Genomic DNA, 17,523 nt, shown 5'->3' on the forward strand with positions numbered 1-17,523 from the left:
AGGATTTTGGGGGGTATTGAATATGAACATATTCACTTGTAATTTTACAAAAATCTTCATTCTGAATTTATAATGTTCTAATTTTACGTATGTAAGAAAGAAGGACAATTGACTTCAAGTTTATCAAGTGCTAACTTGGGAGAAAGGTCATGACACTGGGAATAGACTAAGTGTGTGATGACTTGTCCTCAAAAATCCTCCATCTCATAGAGACAGGGCTTGACACTGACATTCACACTTGGCCTCACCCACACAGCAGAGACTGGCAGAGACAACAGAGACTCCCAGAGGCAAGGTCTCCCATCACTTGGGAGAGCACAGAGAACTGATGCCAGTGTCCAATCACAAGACAAAATGAACATGCAGTGCCTGGGGTGCTTGTCCCTGAACCAAACACTTGAGAGCACGTCTAGTAGAATGTGTGGACCCTGATTACCCTGGAATAGGCTGACCTTATCCTTCCCAGTCTATAGGCTAATCTGGTTCTGTCATGTGAAGCTACAGTATTGGCTTCCCAGGAGTAATGACTAAGTTGTTTTTATTTTTCTGGCTCTTGCCTACAGTGACACAGCAGGAAAAAAGCCATGCTTTTATGCCTATCTCTGGTCCCAAAGTCTCCAACATGGGATACTTATGAGAAGTTTCCTCGCAGGGGTGCTTTTCTGGCCACTGAGGATGGTATTTATAATTTAATTAATAAGATAAGAAACGTGAACTGTAGGGTTTCAATCAAAACTGGTCTAGTGGTTTGGCCATACCCCAGCATTTGCCCATAGGTCTAATTGGGATACCTTTGGGGAACTATCCTGACCTTCTGATCATCTTCTATTTATACAGTCATCCGTTGAGTTTGCACAGTTCTGGTCTGGAAACTCTCAGCCTGAACCATCGTCATATTTTCCTCATGGGTCAGCTAAGGAGATGATTAAGTACATTGCTTTCAACTGCATGTGTCAAAGTGGAGCGTGAAATTCATTTAGCTGATCACAACTAGTATTTTTATTTTCAATAAACTATAATAAAAAATTCCAGTCTTATAGGAAGGGTAAGTACTGTTTCATGGAATTTTATTTATATTTGTATGTATGTACATGTGTCATGAGTTGCAATATAAAATATATCTCTTATTTGAGGTTGAGGTTTAAAAAGTTCAGGAAATACTGATCTATTACTTGACTTTGATCTGTAGGGGTTAAGAGCATGAATGCTGGGGCCAAATTGCTCAACTATCACTTGCTAGCTGTGTGACTTTAGGAAAATTACCTGACTTCTCCGTGCCATTTCACACATTTCGCATATGTAATATGAGAATAATAATGGTGGCTACCTTATAGGGTTGATATGGGGTTAAGAAAATTAATATTTGTCAAGTGTTTAAAACCATGCCTGGCATACACTAAGTGCCTTATAAATGTTTGTGGGGAAAAATATCAGTTCTGCAAGTATCCTTTTATATCCTTTTACATATTAAATCAAGACAACAAAGTCCCTGCCCTATGGATATTTGTAGTCTAATATATATGTACTTGAAAAAGTTGTCTGTTCTGAGTGGCAATATATTGGAATGTTTAAGAAAGTGCCTCGGACCAGATTGCTGTGTTCAAATCACAGTTCTACCACTCACTTGCTGTGTGACCTTTGGCAAGTTATTTGACCTTGCAGATCCTCAGTTTCTTAATCTATAAAGTGGGGCTAATAGACTCTATCTCATAAGGCTGTTGCCAGGATTAAATGAAAATACCCATAGATGCTTAGGGAGGAAGCAATAATAGCTATTATCATTCTTCCTGTTAGCAATTCAGATCATGTCTTGCTTCTTTTCTGATGTACTGAAAAGTACCGCTCCTCCTCTTTCATGTGAATGGCTTGCTTAAGTCATCATTTTACTTCAGCTGTGGTGAATCAACCACATAGGGGCTCAGATAAAGACCAATACTCCTGACTAGAAAAGCAATTGTGCAGCCCAAGATCGGATTCAGACTGTCCCACTGTGCTCTCTCTATAGCCTTGCTCTCATAACGAGTCAGTTTACTAGAACTGTTCTTTTGCCTCAGCAGGTCTTCACAGCCCCTCAGATAATTCTGAAGCGTCACAATGGAAGCCTGACAGCCAGAGCTGTTTTACAGTATGGCTGTCTATGGCAATGGGGTCACATTATATTTCCTTCCCCCTTATCTTGGGGAGGGAAACTGATCAGGACAAAGCTTTCTGTCCAATATGATGAAGCACTTTGTATGATGTATCACTTATATGTAGATATGGTGATAGCATAAAAGGGCTCATTAGCTGAAGGGGCTTTCAACTCGAGTCCTCCACTTCTTAAGAACATTTGGCAAGGCTGTTCTGACAAGGAGAAATCTAAGATTCTTGAGGACTCCTGAGCTTGAGGACCTAATTGTTTTCCTATGACTCTTTCCTCTTCTCCTATGGCACATTGTTAGTGTAGCACTACCATAGCTTTTGAAAATTAATAATGGAACTATATTATGCAGCATCAATCTCTTTCTAGACCATAGGCTCCTCCAGGGCAGGAGACCTGACTTATTCATCTTTGTATCCCCTGCAAGCACCAGGCACACATCTCAGTCAACGTCTGTGGAATTGAATCTGGTTGAATTTCGATCCCAGGTCGCAGTGCCAGAGCTCACAGTAGGACTGGAGCTGAAGGCAAGTGAGGAATCATTTATTTCCCACCGCTGAGCTGACTGCTGGTTTCTGAGATATTCAAGTCACCCCATCACTGTGAAGGCCACCCAGAGACGGCCTTAAGTTGATTCTGTTGGTGCCCTCGGTGACCAAGGTGGTGCCCTTGGTGAAAGTTCTTTCTCCTAGTTCTTAGAGGTAAGGAAAATGAAGCAACCAGTCCTGCATCTTGTTGGTTTACAAGCCATGGCTAGGAGAAAGTAAAGTGGAAATGTGATCTCTTTTCATCCTCTGCTTAGCTGATGTGGAAAGACAGGAAATGGTGGGCCAGCAGCCCTCTCTAATTCAGTTTTGTCTAGTATCTGGCACAGTGCTGGGCATATTCTTGGTCTTAATTAAATACAGGGGCATAATTTGTCACTTTCCTCCCTTTCAAATGGTACACGTCTTTGACTTAACTTTTTAATTTACAAACAGAAATGAAGACAGAAAATAGTCTTTTGAAAACTCTCCATGTGTCTAAGCCAGGCAGTCTGCTGAAGCTTTAAATATATTTGTTCTAATTCTGCTCATAGGGAGACAAGACAGATATGACTGTCTCCATTTCCAGTTGAGAACACTGAAGCCCAGGGAGCTGAAGTGGAGAATCCGGGATCGGAGATCAGCTCGGTTTGGATGCACTCACTATACCATGAAGTTTTCCCCTTTCTCCTCCAGCACGCTGGTGGGTGCGTGCAAGTGTGTGACTGTGTGTGTGTGTTTCCTTTTACCCGTAAAGCCCAGCTACTTCTCCTTCTGGTCAGTTTCCTGGATTCCACTTTTTGGAAAAGAAGTCCAGTTCTTGTCCAAGGTCTCACTGCCCTCTCGGCCATCTCCCCCTGGCGTTCCCAGGACCGCCAGCCACTCCTTGGCTAAATTCAGAGTACCAGGCTTAAGCTCCGATTCCGGGCTCCATTCCCACCCTCCCAGTCCAGGTGTCTAGTTCCGGTCCCCCGGACCCCGACCCTGCAGCCGGCGCCTCAGCCCCGCCTCCCCTACCTGACGCAGGTGCGCCTGGGGCGCCGTAGCCTCCGCCCACCGGCGTGCCTGCTCTGCCATTGGTTCCCCCGGCTGCCCGTCTCTTTCGCCGGCCCCGCTCGGTCCCGGAGGGGTAGGTTTTGCTGGAGAAGCCGCAGTCCCGGCGGCTCGGGCGCTGCGCGGGAGGGTTGTGGAGCGCAGAGCACGGACCCGCGCTGGCATGTCCCCGCGCGCGGGAGCCCCAGTCGGCCTCCGGGCCCCGGCGGCTGCTAACTTGGCTGCAGGCTCCGGCGGCCCGGCCGCGGCCATGTAGTTGCCGGCGGGGCTCTCTGCAGCCCGGGAGCGGCAGCGAGAGCGAGCAGGAGCCCAGCAGTTCGAGGCTTTCCCCGGAGGCGCTGAGTGCGTGCCGCGCCCTCGCCGGCCCTCGGACCGCACTTTGGGCCCGAGAGGGAAATGGAGAAAGTTTCGGAGGTGCTGGAGCCAGTGCTCCGCGGCTGCAGCGGCCACGGTGGCCGGACTCCCGCCCCTGCGGCTGCTGCCGCGTCCTCGCCGGGAGCTACTTCGGCCGAGTCCTCATCGGGCTCAGAAACTCTGTCGGAGGAAGGGGAGCCCAGCTTCTCTCGCGAGCAGCCGCCGCCGCCGCCGCCGGGCGGCGCTCGGCCGCCCGCCGCGTGGGCTCCCGCGCGCTTGGTGCCCGACCGTGGAGTCCCCGCGCCGCCGCCGCCGCCGCCGCCGCTGCCCAGAGGAGCCGCGCCCCCCGCGCCCCGGGGCAGCAGCGCGTCCCAGGAAGAGCAGGATGAGGAGGTGGGCCCGTCTCCCCCCACCCACCCGCCCCTCTGGTCTAGGCTGCCAGGCGACCCCAGCTCTCCATCCTGCACGCGAGTGGTGGGCAGCGCGCGCTGGGGCCTGGAGAGGGGGAGGGACCCCAGATGCTGTGCCCCGAGCCCTGAGTAATGACAGGAGCTTCCCTGTGGGTCACCGGTTTCCCCATGGCTGTTACCTGTGTGTGTGCGTGTGCGTGCGTGTGCGTACGTGTACATGTGCTGCCTGATAGTGTGCTTCTCCAGTGTCAAAGCAGCAAACTCCGTCGGTCAGGATTTGCTCCTCTGGGTCTGTGAATGGACGTGACTGGACGCCTGGCTTGTCCCCACAACTGAGACCTCGTTCTCCGAAGTGGGCGTTGCTTCCCACCGTAGCGCTTGGGCAGAGGGGGGAGTGTGGTGAAGGGACGGGTGTGAGAGGAGAGTGGGTGTGTTGGAGATGGGGGACGGCTGGCAGCGGTACCCGCGAAGTTGCGCGGCGGAGTTTCGGTTGCATTGGCCCCGGGATCCCCCGCGGGTGGTTTTGGCTGGTCCCGCGGTGTCGGTCCTCCGGCCCTCGGCCGGCGGCGCAGACCTGCGCTTCTGCATCTCCCATTTGGACTTGTTCCGGGGTGTCCAGATGCGTGCTGGTCGCCAGACTGAATGGGGAACGTGCCCCCTTCTTCGGGGTACTGCGTCCATCCTGGTTTCTTGGAAGACTATTCGTGCGAAACTTGTGGGTCGCGTCCTAACACATTGAAACTATGACTTGGTGTCCTCTCGCCTGTTTTCTCTGGCTTTTTTCTGCCTTTGGAGGACAGTTAAGGAAGCATAAGATTCTTGGTGTCTTTGACTGTTTGCTTTGGACGTTTCTTGGGGGGAAGTCATCTTGATCAGGTAAGGCCATAAATAAAACATCACCCTAACAGAGCCTCCTTGTGAAATTAATTCCTCAGTGCCAGAGTGGTATTTTCTTCCTCTCTGATGGGGTTAGTTTTAGTAAGTAATTGTCTCTGTCCGTCAGAAGATGCAAGCTGAGGCCAGTGCTCTGACAGTAGCCCCCTGGGACCCCAGCCTGGAGGCACAGACTGGATCTGGCACAAAGTGAGGCGAGTCAAGTCCTAGCCTGGCAGAGAAGGAGCAAACCCTAGTGGTGGGCCAAGCCTCTGGCAGTAAACAGAACCCATTCCCCAGTGCCCGGTGGAACGCGAGGATCCTGGACAGGTGCCTGGAGATTTGCTTTCCAGAACTGTCTCTGCTTCTGAATTGTGAGATCTTGGATGAGCTGATTCCTCTGAGGTCAGTTTAATAATCTGTAAAATGAGGGGTATGACCAGTGAACTTCAAGGTAAAGTTTATTTTAACACGAACACTCCCCTTTTCTGATCAGGAGTTTAGGATGGATCCAAAGTGCAGGTTGCTCCTAGGGACGGGGTGCCAGGAGTTAAGCTGAGCATCACACCCACCACAGAGTTACCTGACCAAACCCCCAGACTAAACCAGTGTTCTCAGTGGTTGCATCTCCCTTTGAAAGATGCCAGGCATGTGCTGGCATACTTTCCGAGATGAGCACACTGGTCACTGGGCAGTAGGGGGTATGACCCAACTTAATGATTTACCACTAGATTCTAATATAGTGTGGCCAACGGTAGAGAAGGTGGTAGAGTTAGTTGCCCTATGTTTTCTGCGTAGCTAGGAGGGTACTTCATGATACATAACATGGTCTTGCAGATCCCAGGTGGGGGAAGTCAGGAACTTCTCACTTTTAATCCCAATCCTGTAGCTGATTTATTGCCTGGCCTCAGGGTGACAGTGTTTTATTTTCTTGGAAGTGGATATAACGATAGCTTATTTCACAGGCACTGCAGTGAGGAATGGTTGATTGAAACACATTTTGGAAAGTGGAATGACTAAATAACATTGGTCAGTATTTGTGAAATCTCAGAATTGGATGTAAAGTGATACAGTATTGCAATTTATTGTGTAACTTAAGGTGTGGCAGTGGATGCTGGAAATTGTCCAGGAGTGGAAATCTTGACTTGCTCTGAGAATTTTAAAGAGAAGCTAAAACTGTGGAGTAGAGAAGTTATAGTCTTGGTGAGAGGGGTTGAAGTCCAGTGCACATTTTCTGGCTCTTACACTGGTGCCAGTATGGTACAGGGGTTCTTAACCTTTGAGAGGGTGTTTTGGGTCCCTTTGAGAAGTTAATGAACGCTCTCCCTCCTCTCCTCAGAAAACGGGCACCACTATAAATACCATTCTAGCAGGTTCAGTGAGGGACACTGGGTTACACACTCTCAGTTTGGTGGAAAGACCTAGGTTTGATTCCCGCCTCTGCCACCTTAACTAGATGTGAGATGTGGACCACTCAGCTGATGTAAGGCCTGATTTTTCCCCTCTTAAATGGGAATAATAGCAATAGGGTCATTAGGCATTTTATACATGCCACCTAGTTTAATCCTAGTATAGTATCTAACATTTAGCATTGAGTGCTAAGAAAATATTAATTTTTCAAGTTCATTTGTGATTAAAATTGTTGTGAAAGGAGGTACAAGTTTGGGCTGGCTTATTTTATTTATGCATAATGAATCTCCCTACTTTCAGAGAACCTGAGGCCTTGTCTATACTGTTTATTACCACTTTTTTAGTATTAGCTGGGAAACAGTTTTTATCTGGATCAGGTTGCATTATGGCAAGGCACTGTTAGGGTAGTGTTAGTTATACGGTAGCAAGGCACCTAGTAGAAAGCCTTAAAAGGCTTAAGGGAAACCCATAAAATGGAAGGAGGTTCATTTAGATTTAAAAATTGTTAGGTCTGGCTTGGGAGACTCATTGTCTTCCAATTTTTTTTTCAGTAAATTATTGCATCAATTTTTAAAAAGCAGCAAAATTCAATTTCCTAGTGTATTATTGCAGTGCTAATTTTTTGGGCACCCTTGTTGAAGCTGCTTGCATATACTATTAATGTCAACAGTGTTTGACCTATTTCATATTTTATCTTACTGTCAATATTTGTGTAAACTTACAAAGTCTCATAGACTTAAATCAGCCCTTTAAGCTTTTGGTGTCTTAAAAACAATAGTTTACCATGGCAATGACTGTAGTTTTTATGTACTTAATAATCAAACACACGAGAGAGACAGTGCATGGTTTTTTGTTTAAATAAAGTGCATCTCACTTAACCCCTGATTCCTCAAGCCTGTGGATTTGGGGGTCTCTGCAAGTTGAGGGTAATGGACTGTGTTTCGGATAGTCATGATGATCTGGGTTGGAGGAGTGTCCCTCTAACATTTCTGAGATTTGTTCTTGGGCGCTCTGCCCTGTCCCTTCTCAAAGCACCTTCTGATAACTCTCATAAAGTACTCAGTGCCGTTGGCTGTGTGTCGATGAACTCATAAGGGCAGGAATTTTGTCTTTGTGTGTTTAGCACAGTGCTTCTAATATATTAGTAGGGGCTCAGTACATACATGTTGAATGAAAGAGGAAAAATACATCTTTGAAAACGGTTGCACATTTGACTGAAGGGTGACCATGTGTGTATTGTTTTGTCTGTTGTGAATTATGCTTAAACCTCTAGATCTCTTATCAAAAAAGCCTCCTGGATCACAGTGAAAATATTAAGAGCAGTTTTTCCACGTAAATTTTGAAGAAAGTCAAATCAGTGAGGATCCACTCACAATGCCTGTGCAGGACTTGCATATTTACTCTGCTTTTCACTGTGTGTGTTAGAACTTGAAACTTTCAAGGATTCTTAGAATGGCAGAAAAAAGGCTTAGTAGCTAAAAGGACTTTCAACTCAATATAAAGCGTCTAATTTATACTTTGCTACCCTAAAGGATTTACTTTACTGGCATGAGGTGGGAAACAATTTCCCTTATTAACAATAGGCACAATTAGGGGATGTCTTTTTTTTTTTTTTAAATTTTTGAATTTTATTTATTTTTTTATACAGCAGGTTCTTATTAGTCATCCATTTTATCCACATCAGTGTATACATGTCAATCCCAATCGCCCAATTCAGCACACCACCATCCCCACCCCACCGTGGTTTTCCCCCCTCGGTGTCCATATGTTTGTTCTCTACATCTGTGTCTCAATTTCTGCCCTGCAAACCCGTTTACCTGTACCATTTTTCTAGATTCCACATACATGCGTTAATATACGATATTTGTTTTTCTCTTTCTGACTTACTTCACTCTGTATGACAGTCTCTAGATCCATCCACGTCTCAACAAACGACCCAATTTCATTCCTTTTTATGGCTGAGTAATATTCCATTGTATATATGTACCACATCTTCTTTATCCATTCATCTGTCGATGGGCATTTAGGTTGCTTCCATGACCTGGCTATTGTAAATAATGCTGCAATGAACATTGGGGTGCATGTGTCTTTTTGAATTACGGTTTTCTCTGGGTATATGCCCAGTAGTGGGATTGCTGCATCATATGGTAATTCTATTTTTAGTTTTTTAAGGAACCTCCATACTGTTCTCCATAGTGGCTGTATCAATTTACATTCCCACCAACAGTGCAGGAGGGTTCCCTTTCTCCACACCCTCTCCAGCATTTGTTGTTTGTAGATTTTCTGATGATGCCCATTCTAACTGGTGTGAGGTGATATCTCATTGTGGTTTTAATTTGCATTTCTCAATAATTAGTGATGTTGAGCAGCTTTTCATGTGCTTCTTGGCCATCTGTATGTCTTCTTTGGAGAAATGTCTGTGTAGGTCTGCCCATTTTTGGATTGGGTTGTTTGTTTCTTTGATATTGAGCTGCATGAGCTGTTTATATATTTTGGAGATTAATCCTTTGTCTGTTGATTCGTTTGCAAATATTTTCTCCCATTCTGAGGGTTGTCTTTTCATCTTGTTTGTAGTTTCCTTAGCTGTGCAAAAGCTTTGAAGTTGCATTAGGTCCCATTTGTTTATTTTTGTTTTTATTTCCATGACTCTAGGAGGTGGATCAAAAAAGATCTTGCTGTGATTTATGTCAAAGAGTGTTCTTCCTATGTTTTCCTCTAGGAGTTTTATAGTGTCCAGTCTTACATTTAGGTCTCTAATCCATTTTGAGTCTATTTTTGTGTATGGTGTTAGGGAGTGTTCTAATTTCATTCTTTTACATGTAGCTGTCCAGTTTTCCCAGCACCAGTTATTGAAGAGGCTGTCTTTTTTCCATTGTATACCTTTGCCTCCTTTTTCATAGATTAATTGACCATAGGTGTGTGGGTTTATCTCTGGGCTTTCTATCTTGTTCCATTGATCTATATTTCTGTTTTTGTGCCAGTACCATAGTGTCTTGATTACTGTAGCTTTGTAGTATAGTCTGAAGTCAGGGAGCCTGATTCCTCCAGCTCCACTTTTTACCCTCAAGACTGCTTTGGCTATTCGGGGTCTTTTGTGTCTCCATACAAATTTTAAGATTTTTTGTTCTAGTTCTGTAAAAAATGCCATTGGTAATTTGATAGGGATTGCATTGAATCTGTAGATTGCTTTGGGTAGTATAGTCATTTTCACAATAATGATTCTTCTAATCCAAGAACATGGTATATCTCTCCATCTGTTGGTATCATCTTTAATTTCTTTCATCAGTGTCTTATAGTTTTCTGCATACAGGTCTTTTGTCTCCCTAGGTAGGTTTATTCCTGGGTATTTTAGTCTTTTTGTTGCAATGGTAAATGGGAGTGTTTCCTTAATTTCTCTTTCAGATTTTTCATCATTAGTATATAGGAATGCAAGAGATTTCTGTGCATTAATTTTGTATCCTGCAACTTTACCAAATTCATTGATTAGCTCTAGTAGTTTTCTGGTGACATTTTTAGGATTCTCTATGTATAGTATCATGTCATCTGAAAACAGTGACAGTTTTACTTCTTCTTTTCCAATTTGTATTCATTTTATATCTTTTTCTTCTCTGATTGCTGTGGCTAGGACTTCCAAAACTATGTTGAATAATAGTGGTGAGAGTGGACATCCTTGTCTTGTTCCTGGTCTTAGACGAAATGCTTTCAGTTTTTCACCATTGAGAATGATGTTTGCTGTGGGTTTGTCATATATGGCCTTTATTATGTTGAGGTAGGTTCCCTCTATGCCCACTTTCTGGAGAGTTTTTATCATAAATGGGTGTTGAATTTTGTCAAAAGCTTTTTCTCCATCTATTGAGATGATCATATGGTTTTTATTCTTCAATTTATTAATATAGTGTATCACATTGATTGATTTGTGTATATTGAAGAATCTTTGCATCCTTGGGATAAATCCCACTTGATCATGGTGTATGATCCTTTTAACGTGTTGTTGGATTCTGTTTGCTAGTATTTTGTTGAGGATTTTTGCATCTATATTCATCAGTGATATTGGTCTGTAATTTTCTTTTTTTGTAGTATCTTTGTCTGGTTTTGGTATCAGGGTGATGGTGGCCTCATAGAATGAGTTTGGGAGTGTTCCTTCCTCTGCAATGTTTTGGAAGAGTTTGAGAAGGATGGGTGTTAGCTCTTCTCTAAATGTTTGATAGAATTCACCTGTGAAGCCATGTGGTCCTGGGCTTTTGTTTGTTGGAAGATTTTTTTTTTTTAAGGTTTTTTTTTTTTAAATTATTAGCACCTTTAATTATTATTTATTTTATTTTTATTTTATTTTGGCTGTGTTGGGTCTTCGTTTCTGTGCGAGGGCTTCCTCTAGCTGCGGCAAGCGGGGGCCACTCTTCATTGCGGTGCGCGGGCCTCTCACTATCGTGGCCTCTCTTGTTGCGGAGCACAGGCTCCAGACGTGCAGGCTCAGTAGTTGTGGCTCACGGGCCTAGTTGCTCCGCGGCATGTGGGATCCTCCCAGACCAGGGCTCGAACCCGTGTCCTCTGCATTAGCAGGCAGACTCTCAACCACTGCACCACCAGGGAAGCCCCTGTTGGAAGATTTTTAATCACAGTTTCTTTTTCATTACTTGTGATTGGTCTGTTCATATCTTCTGTTTCTTCCTGGTTCAGTCTTGGAAGGTTATACCTTTCTAAGAATTTGTGCATTTCTTCCAGGTTGTCCATTTTATTGGCATAGAGTTGCTTGTAGTAGTCTCTTAGGATGCTTTGTATTTCTGTGGTGTCTGTTGTAACTTCTCCTTTTTCATTTCTAATTTGATTGATTTGAGTCCTCTCTCTCATTTTCTTGATGAGTCTGGCTAATGGTTTATCAATTTTGTTTATCTTCTCAAAGGACCAGCTTTTAGTTTTATTGATCTTTGCTATTGTTTTGTTTGTTTCTATTTCATTTATTTCTGCTCTGATCTTTATGATTTCTTTCCTTCTACTAACTTTGGGTTTTGTTTGTTCTTCTTCCTCTAGTTCCTTTAGGTGTAAGGTTAGATTGTTTATTTGAGATTTTTCTTATTTCTTGAGGTAGGCTTGTATAGCTATAAACTTCCCTCTTAGAACTGCTTTTGCTGCATCCCATAGGTTTCAGATTGTGTTTTCATTGTCATTTGTCTCTAGGTTTTTTTGATTTCCTTGTTGATTTCTTCAGTGATCTCTTGGTTATTTAGTAGTGTATTGTTTAGCCTCCATGTGTTTGTGTTTTTTACATTTTTTTCCCTATAATTCATTTCTAATCTCATAGTGTTGTGGTCAGAAAAGATGCTTGATATTATTTCAGTTTTCTTAAATTTTCTGAGACTTGATTTGTGACCCAAGATGTGATCTATCCTGGAGAATGTTCCGTGCGCACTTGAGAAGAAAGTGTAATCTGCTGTTTTTGGATGGAATGTCCTATAAATATCAATTAAATCTTATCTGGTCTCTTGTGTCATTTAAAGCTTGTGTTTCCTTATTAATTTTCTGTTTGGATGATCTGTCCATTGGTGTAAGTAAGATGTTGAAGTCCCCCACTATTATTGTGTTACTGTCGATTTCCTCTTTTATAGCTGTTAGCAGTTGCCTTATGTATTGAGGTGCTCCTATGTTGGGTGCATATATATTTATAATTGTTATATCTTATTCTTGGATGGATCCCTTGATCATTATGTAGTGTCCTTCCTTGTCTCTTGTAACATTCTTTATTTTAAAGTCTATTTTATCTGATATGAGTATTGCTACTCCAGCTTTCTTTTGATTTCCATTTTCATGGAATATCTTTTTCCATCCCCTCACTTTCAGTCTGTATGTGTCCCTAGGTCTGAAGTGGGTCTCTTGCAGACAGCATATATACGGGTCTTGTTTTTGTATCCATTCAGCAAGCCTGTGTCTTTTGGTTGGAGCATTTAATTTAAGGTAATTATCGATATGTATGTTCAAGTTTAAGGTAATTATCGATATGTATGTTCCTATGACCATTTTATTAATTGTTTTGGGTTTGTTATTGTAGGTCCTTTTCTTCTCTTGTGTTTCGCACTTAGAGAAGTTCCTTTAGCATTTGTTGTAGAGCTGGTTTGGTGGTGCTCAATTCTCTTAGCTTTTGCTTGTCTGTACAGCTTTTGATTTCTCCATGGAATCTGAATGAGATCCTTGCCGGGTAGAGTAATCTTGGTTGTAGGGTCTTCCCTTTCATCAGTTTAAGTATGTCATGCCACTCCCTTCTGGCTTGTAGAGTTTCTGCTGAGAAATTAGCTGTTAACCTTATGGGAGTTCCCTTGTATGTTATTTGTCATTTTTCCCTTGCTGCTTTCAGTAATTTTTCTTTGTCTTTAATTTTTGCCAATTTGATTACTGTGTGTCTTGATGTGTTTCTCCTTGGGTTTATCCTGTATGGGACTCTCTGCGCTTCCTGGACTTGGGTGGCTATTTCCTTTCCCATGTTAGGGAAGTTTTCAACTATAACATCTTCAAATATTTTCTCTGGTCCTTTCTCTCTCTCTTCTCCTTCTGGACCCCTATAATGCGAATGTTGTTGTGTTTAATGTTATCCCAGAGGTCTCTTAGGCTGTCTTCATTTCTTTTCATTCTTTTTTCTTTTTCTTTATTTTGTTCTGCAGCAGTGAATTCCACCATTCTGTCTTCCAGGTCACTTATCCGTTCTTCTGCCTCAGTTATTCTACTATTGATTCCTTCTAGTGTAGTTTTCATTTCAGTTATTGTATTGTTCATCTCTGTTTGTTTGTTCTTTAATTCTTTTAGGTCTGTGTTAAACATTTCTTGCATCTTCTCGATCTTTGCCTCCATTCTTTTTCCGAGGTCCTGGATCATCTTCACTATCATTATTCTGAATTCTTTTTCTGGAAGGTTGCCCACTCCACTTCATTTAGTTGTTTTTCTGGGGTTTTATCTTGTTGCTTCATCTGGTGCATAGCCCTCTCCCTTTTTATGTTGTCTATGTTTCTGTGAATGTGGTTTTCATTCCACATGCTGCAGGTTTGTAGTTCTTTGTGGGGATGTCTTTTAACTGTTCTATTAATGATGTGAGTTTGAAGACTGCTCTTAATGTCATGTATAGATGTGTAGATGAATGTCTAGTCTTCACTGGTGAAGAGAATAAGTAGCAAAGAGCAACCATGAATTCAGTAAAACTTTTCACTGAATTGGTGTTTTATGAATCATAGCAGCTACATAATTTGAAAAGAAGAGTAGTGTGTAAATCTTGGCATGTTTATTATTGAGTCTGCTTTTGACTCCCTGTTTCAATAAGAGCCACAGGTTTAGAACGTCAGTCAGCCAATGTATATTAACTCTCGGGAAGCATCACCTTGGGCACTGAAAACATGAGGGTGGCCAAGACAGAGATAGTTTTCACCTCACAAAGCTTCTAGTGTAGTGGGGGAGATAGTCCCTAGCCACATGAGTTTTCATTAATTGGCTTCCAACGTGGTAGATGGGGAACAGGCTGTGAAGGAGTGTGCACCTCATCTCCCCTGGGAGGTGGGAACTGCCTCACTGAGGAGTTATTGGGAAAGGGGAGGGACAAGAGTAATGCAGGTAGCAGAGAGAGCGTGTGGGTCTGGGGGCTGAGGACTCTGGGTCACGTGTGTGGAGCCGAGGAGGGCATGGCCTCAGGGGACACTGGAGAGAGAATCAGCGGCTGGGTCATGCACACCTTTTGGACTTTATTCTAAGGCACCGGGAGCCACCGAAGGTTTGAAGCAAGGAACTGACTCCATTAGATTGGCGTTTCGGGAAGCCAGGCAGCCTGGAGCCCACCTGTTGGGAAGTGCAGGTGTAGCTCGTTGAAATGTTCCAGGTTATCGGGGAGCTGATGACCTGAGAAGAAGCCATCTTAATAAGCGGTGTGTCGGCGGAACGGGGGGGCTCATTCCTGGCGGCTCAGGCATCCACGAAATGGAACAGGATCGAGAGAACACCTTCGTGTGGCTATTAATGCTGCTTTTCACTGCTGTGTTGCCTTAAGCCTAGTATTTTCTTGAAGGAAAACCTTTAATGATGAATGGAGACAGAGAAGAGGGCCTTGCGAATGCTCATGTCCACAGTCAGTTGCAGGGGACGTTGACCTGAGGTGAAACGAGGAGAAATTGCCTGGAGGCGGTGTGAGATCCTTTGGCGGCGGGAAGTGTGGTGTTTGTGAGCTAACACGCATTATGAGAGTCTGGCTTATTTGCTTGGATGTTCCTAGAGAAGGTAGGGTCAGAGTCAGGGAAGGGCTGAGGCTTTTACCCTTTCCACCCCGGGTCTGAGGTATTCTAGGAAATGTCAAATGTTTATATTTCACCAGTGTTTCGGAGCCAGTGACAAAGGCTGACTCTCTGTTCCCGCAGACTTAGTGGATACAGTGTATGAGTCCAGCTGTTTTTCATTTTGCCCCTGCAAGGAAGGGTGTGGAAGCACATTAGAGTGCAGGCTGTGAAGATGGTAAACTGCGAGAAGAATCCTGGTAGAAAAGTTCTCACGATGAGAAGGGTCCATAACCCGGAGTTAGAGAAAACTGAGCGTGGTGGATATGTGTGTGTGTGTGTGTGTGTGTGTGTGTGTGTGTGTGTGTGTGTGTGTGTACGCATACAGGTACGCATGCACGTGTATATCTAAGAGATAATTGTCCTTTTTAGATGGAAGACACCCCAGGCCACGTTAAAGCACGGTCACACATTCTGTAGTGTTGCCTGGAAAGGACTTGTGCTTCCCTCCTCCATCCCTTCAGACCAGCAGCCTACTGGGGTAGGCTTCCCTACTCTGGGGTCAGGGTCTGTATTGCCTAAGGGTACAGACCAATGACCCCAGTTCAGCCACTTATAGGCTGTGTGCCTTTGGAAAGGTTATTAATACTGAGACTGTTTCCTTATCTGTAAAATGGACATGCCCGTATTTATTGCAGAGGGTCGTTATGAGAATTAATGAGGTGTTTTATATTGAGGACTCAGCATGATTCCTGGCATGTAGTATGCATTCCATGATGATGTTTGCTACTATGACTGAGTATGGAAAAGCTGGTTGATGCAGAATATCAGCTCCATAGCCAGGAATAATCGGAAGCCTAGACGTCCCTTCCCTGATGGATTATGCTACGGGCATGGTTTGCTGGTGGTTCTGGGAGGCCCTTTCATTCATGAGTAGGTAGATATGTAACATAGCGATCACTTTTAAATTCATGGACACAGCATTTCTTATGATGTACTAATAGCAAAGCCTTATGGTTCATTAACTCTTGTAAGACACGATCTCTCTTTTGCTTATGGAAACTGCTCTTAGCGATCATGTATTAAATGATATCCTAAAAGACTCTGTGAACATGCAAATTACTAGCTGTGCCCAGGAATTTAGTAAGAAGGCAGAATGTCAGCCCTGTGGTGAGGCTGGTGACATGACCAGGTACTTCATGATGATTTGGGGGCTGAGAAGGGAGTAACAAGGAAATCAGATGATTTTCTGGAAGCCAACTTTGGTTCCTGTAAGCATCGGGTGGGGAGGCAGGTGGTCCAGGGGCCACCCCAACTTCACAGAGGGGAAATCTGTTAGACATGTGATAGAACTATTAAAAATGCAAGAACTCATGTATGTGAATTGTCCAACAAAAAGTCTGTTTTGTCCCTTTGGGGCAATGTAAACATTTCAATTTTTTAAGGCAAAATTATAAAAACCTAGGAGTGTTTTTGATATAACTCAGATAAATGCTGGTGCAGTGACTGCAGGTCGTTTTCCCTTCCACCAGCCTGGTGCTCTGCCCTATGTACCTGTTTAGGTTGACATTTACACAGCTTTGCATCATTTAGTTCAAGGATGATTGTGTCCTTTTATGTCTCTGATATTTAGTCCGGTTTCTTATCTGGTCCTATTATTTTGGGGTAGAGCATAAGATCAAATATGATTAAGCAGAAGTCTCTTTCTCCAGCAGCTTGTGTGCACTTGTTTCTTTCCCTGTCTTTGTCCTTCTCTCTCACCTGGTTCAGAATTCCTGGAAAGGGTTGGACAGTAGTCATGTGTGTTTCCAGGCTTAGGAGAGAAAACCCCTAAATGTGAAATGTCAGTTCAGGACCGTGGTCAGCAGTACACAAACATTCAAGTCACATTTAAATGTATAGAACTTGTGTGAAATTTCTGGTTGCTTCTCCAACTTCTCTTAATGAAAAGCATTCACTGCTTATTTAATGATTTGAATTCATAACTAGGCAGATGTGTCTGTGTGACAGCTTATAAATTTGTACCCTAGGCCTGTACTCTTTTGCTAGCCCATCAATTCTTCTCTTAGACACAGTCCATATATTTTTGATTATGGTGCTTACTTCCACTGAACCTTTCAGTCCAAATGCTTTGTATTGATATTGGGGGCAGGTGGAGGTGGAGGGGAGGATGGAAATACTGACAAATTGGCTTTCTTTTTTTTTTTTTTTTTTTGGCTTTCTTTTCTTAACTAATTTCATAGGCTATGGTGTGGAAAATGAAAATTTAATTTTAACTTTCTTGACTTTGTGTTTTTGAGGTGTTTTCAGTGGCCAACAAGCTCACAGGTGCACCCAGTTTAGTGTGGGTAGCTGAATATACATTCACAAACTCACATCAGGTGTGTGTCTTTTGGCCTCTGCCTTAGAACTTGGTCAGCTACTTTTTGAATAAGCTGAGAAGTTAGGTATGTAGTTCCCTCCTGGTTGATGATTTTGTGCCTTTCCAAGTTTGTTTTAAAAATAATATCATCATATCTTGG

General features: G+C 43.5%; 1 protein-coding gene across 7 annotated transcripts in view; it reads left to right on the forward strand.

The window, feature by feature from the left end:
- Positions 1-3,813: 3,813 nt before the first annotated feature.
- The window catches only part of MAST4 (microtubule associated serine/threonine kinase family member 4), a 562,265-nt gene continuing 548,555 nt past the window's right edge, over positions 3,814-17,523 (forward strand). For 6 of the 7 annotated variants that reach the window (XM_059916503.1, XM_059916508.1, XM_059916504.1 and 3 more), the window contains exon 1: positions 3,816-4,464. In XM_059916503.1, coding sequence (XP_059772486.1) covers positions 4,114-4,464 — 351 coding nt within the window. In that variant the 5' untranslated portion in view covers positions 3,816-4,113. Of the gene's footprint in view, positions 4,465-17,523 lie in introns of all 7 variants that reach the window. The other variant, XM_059916517.1, reaches the window with a different exon arrangement.

Source organism: Balaenoptera ricei, chromosome 3 (genome assembly GCF_028023285.1).
Source record: "Balaenoptera ricei isolate mBalRic1 chromosome 3, mBalRic1.hap2, whole genome shotgun sequence".
Classification (NCBI taxonomy): Eukaryota; Metazoa; Chordata; class Mammalia; order Artiodactyla; family Balaenopteridae; genus Balaenoptera; species Balaenoptera ricei.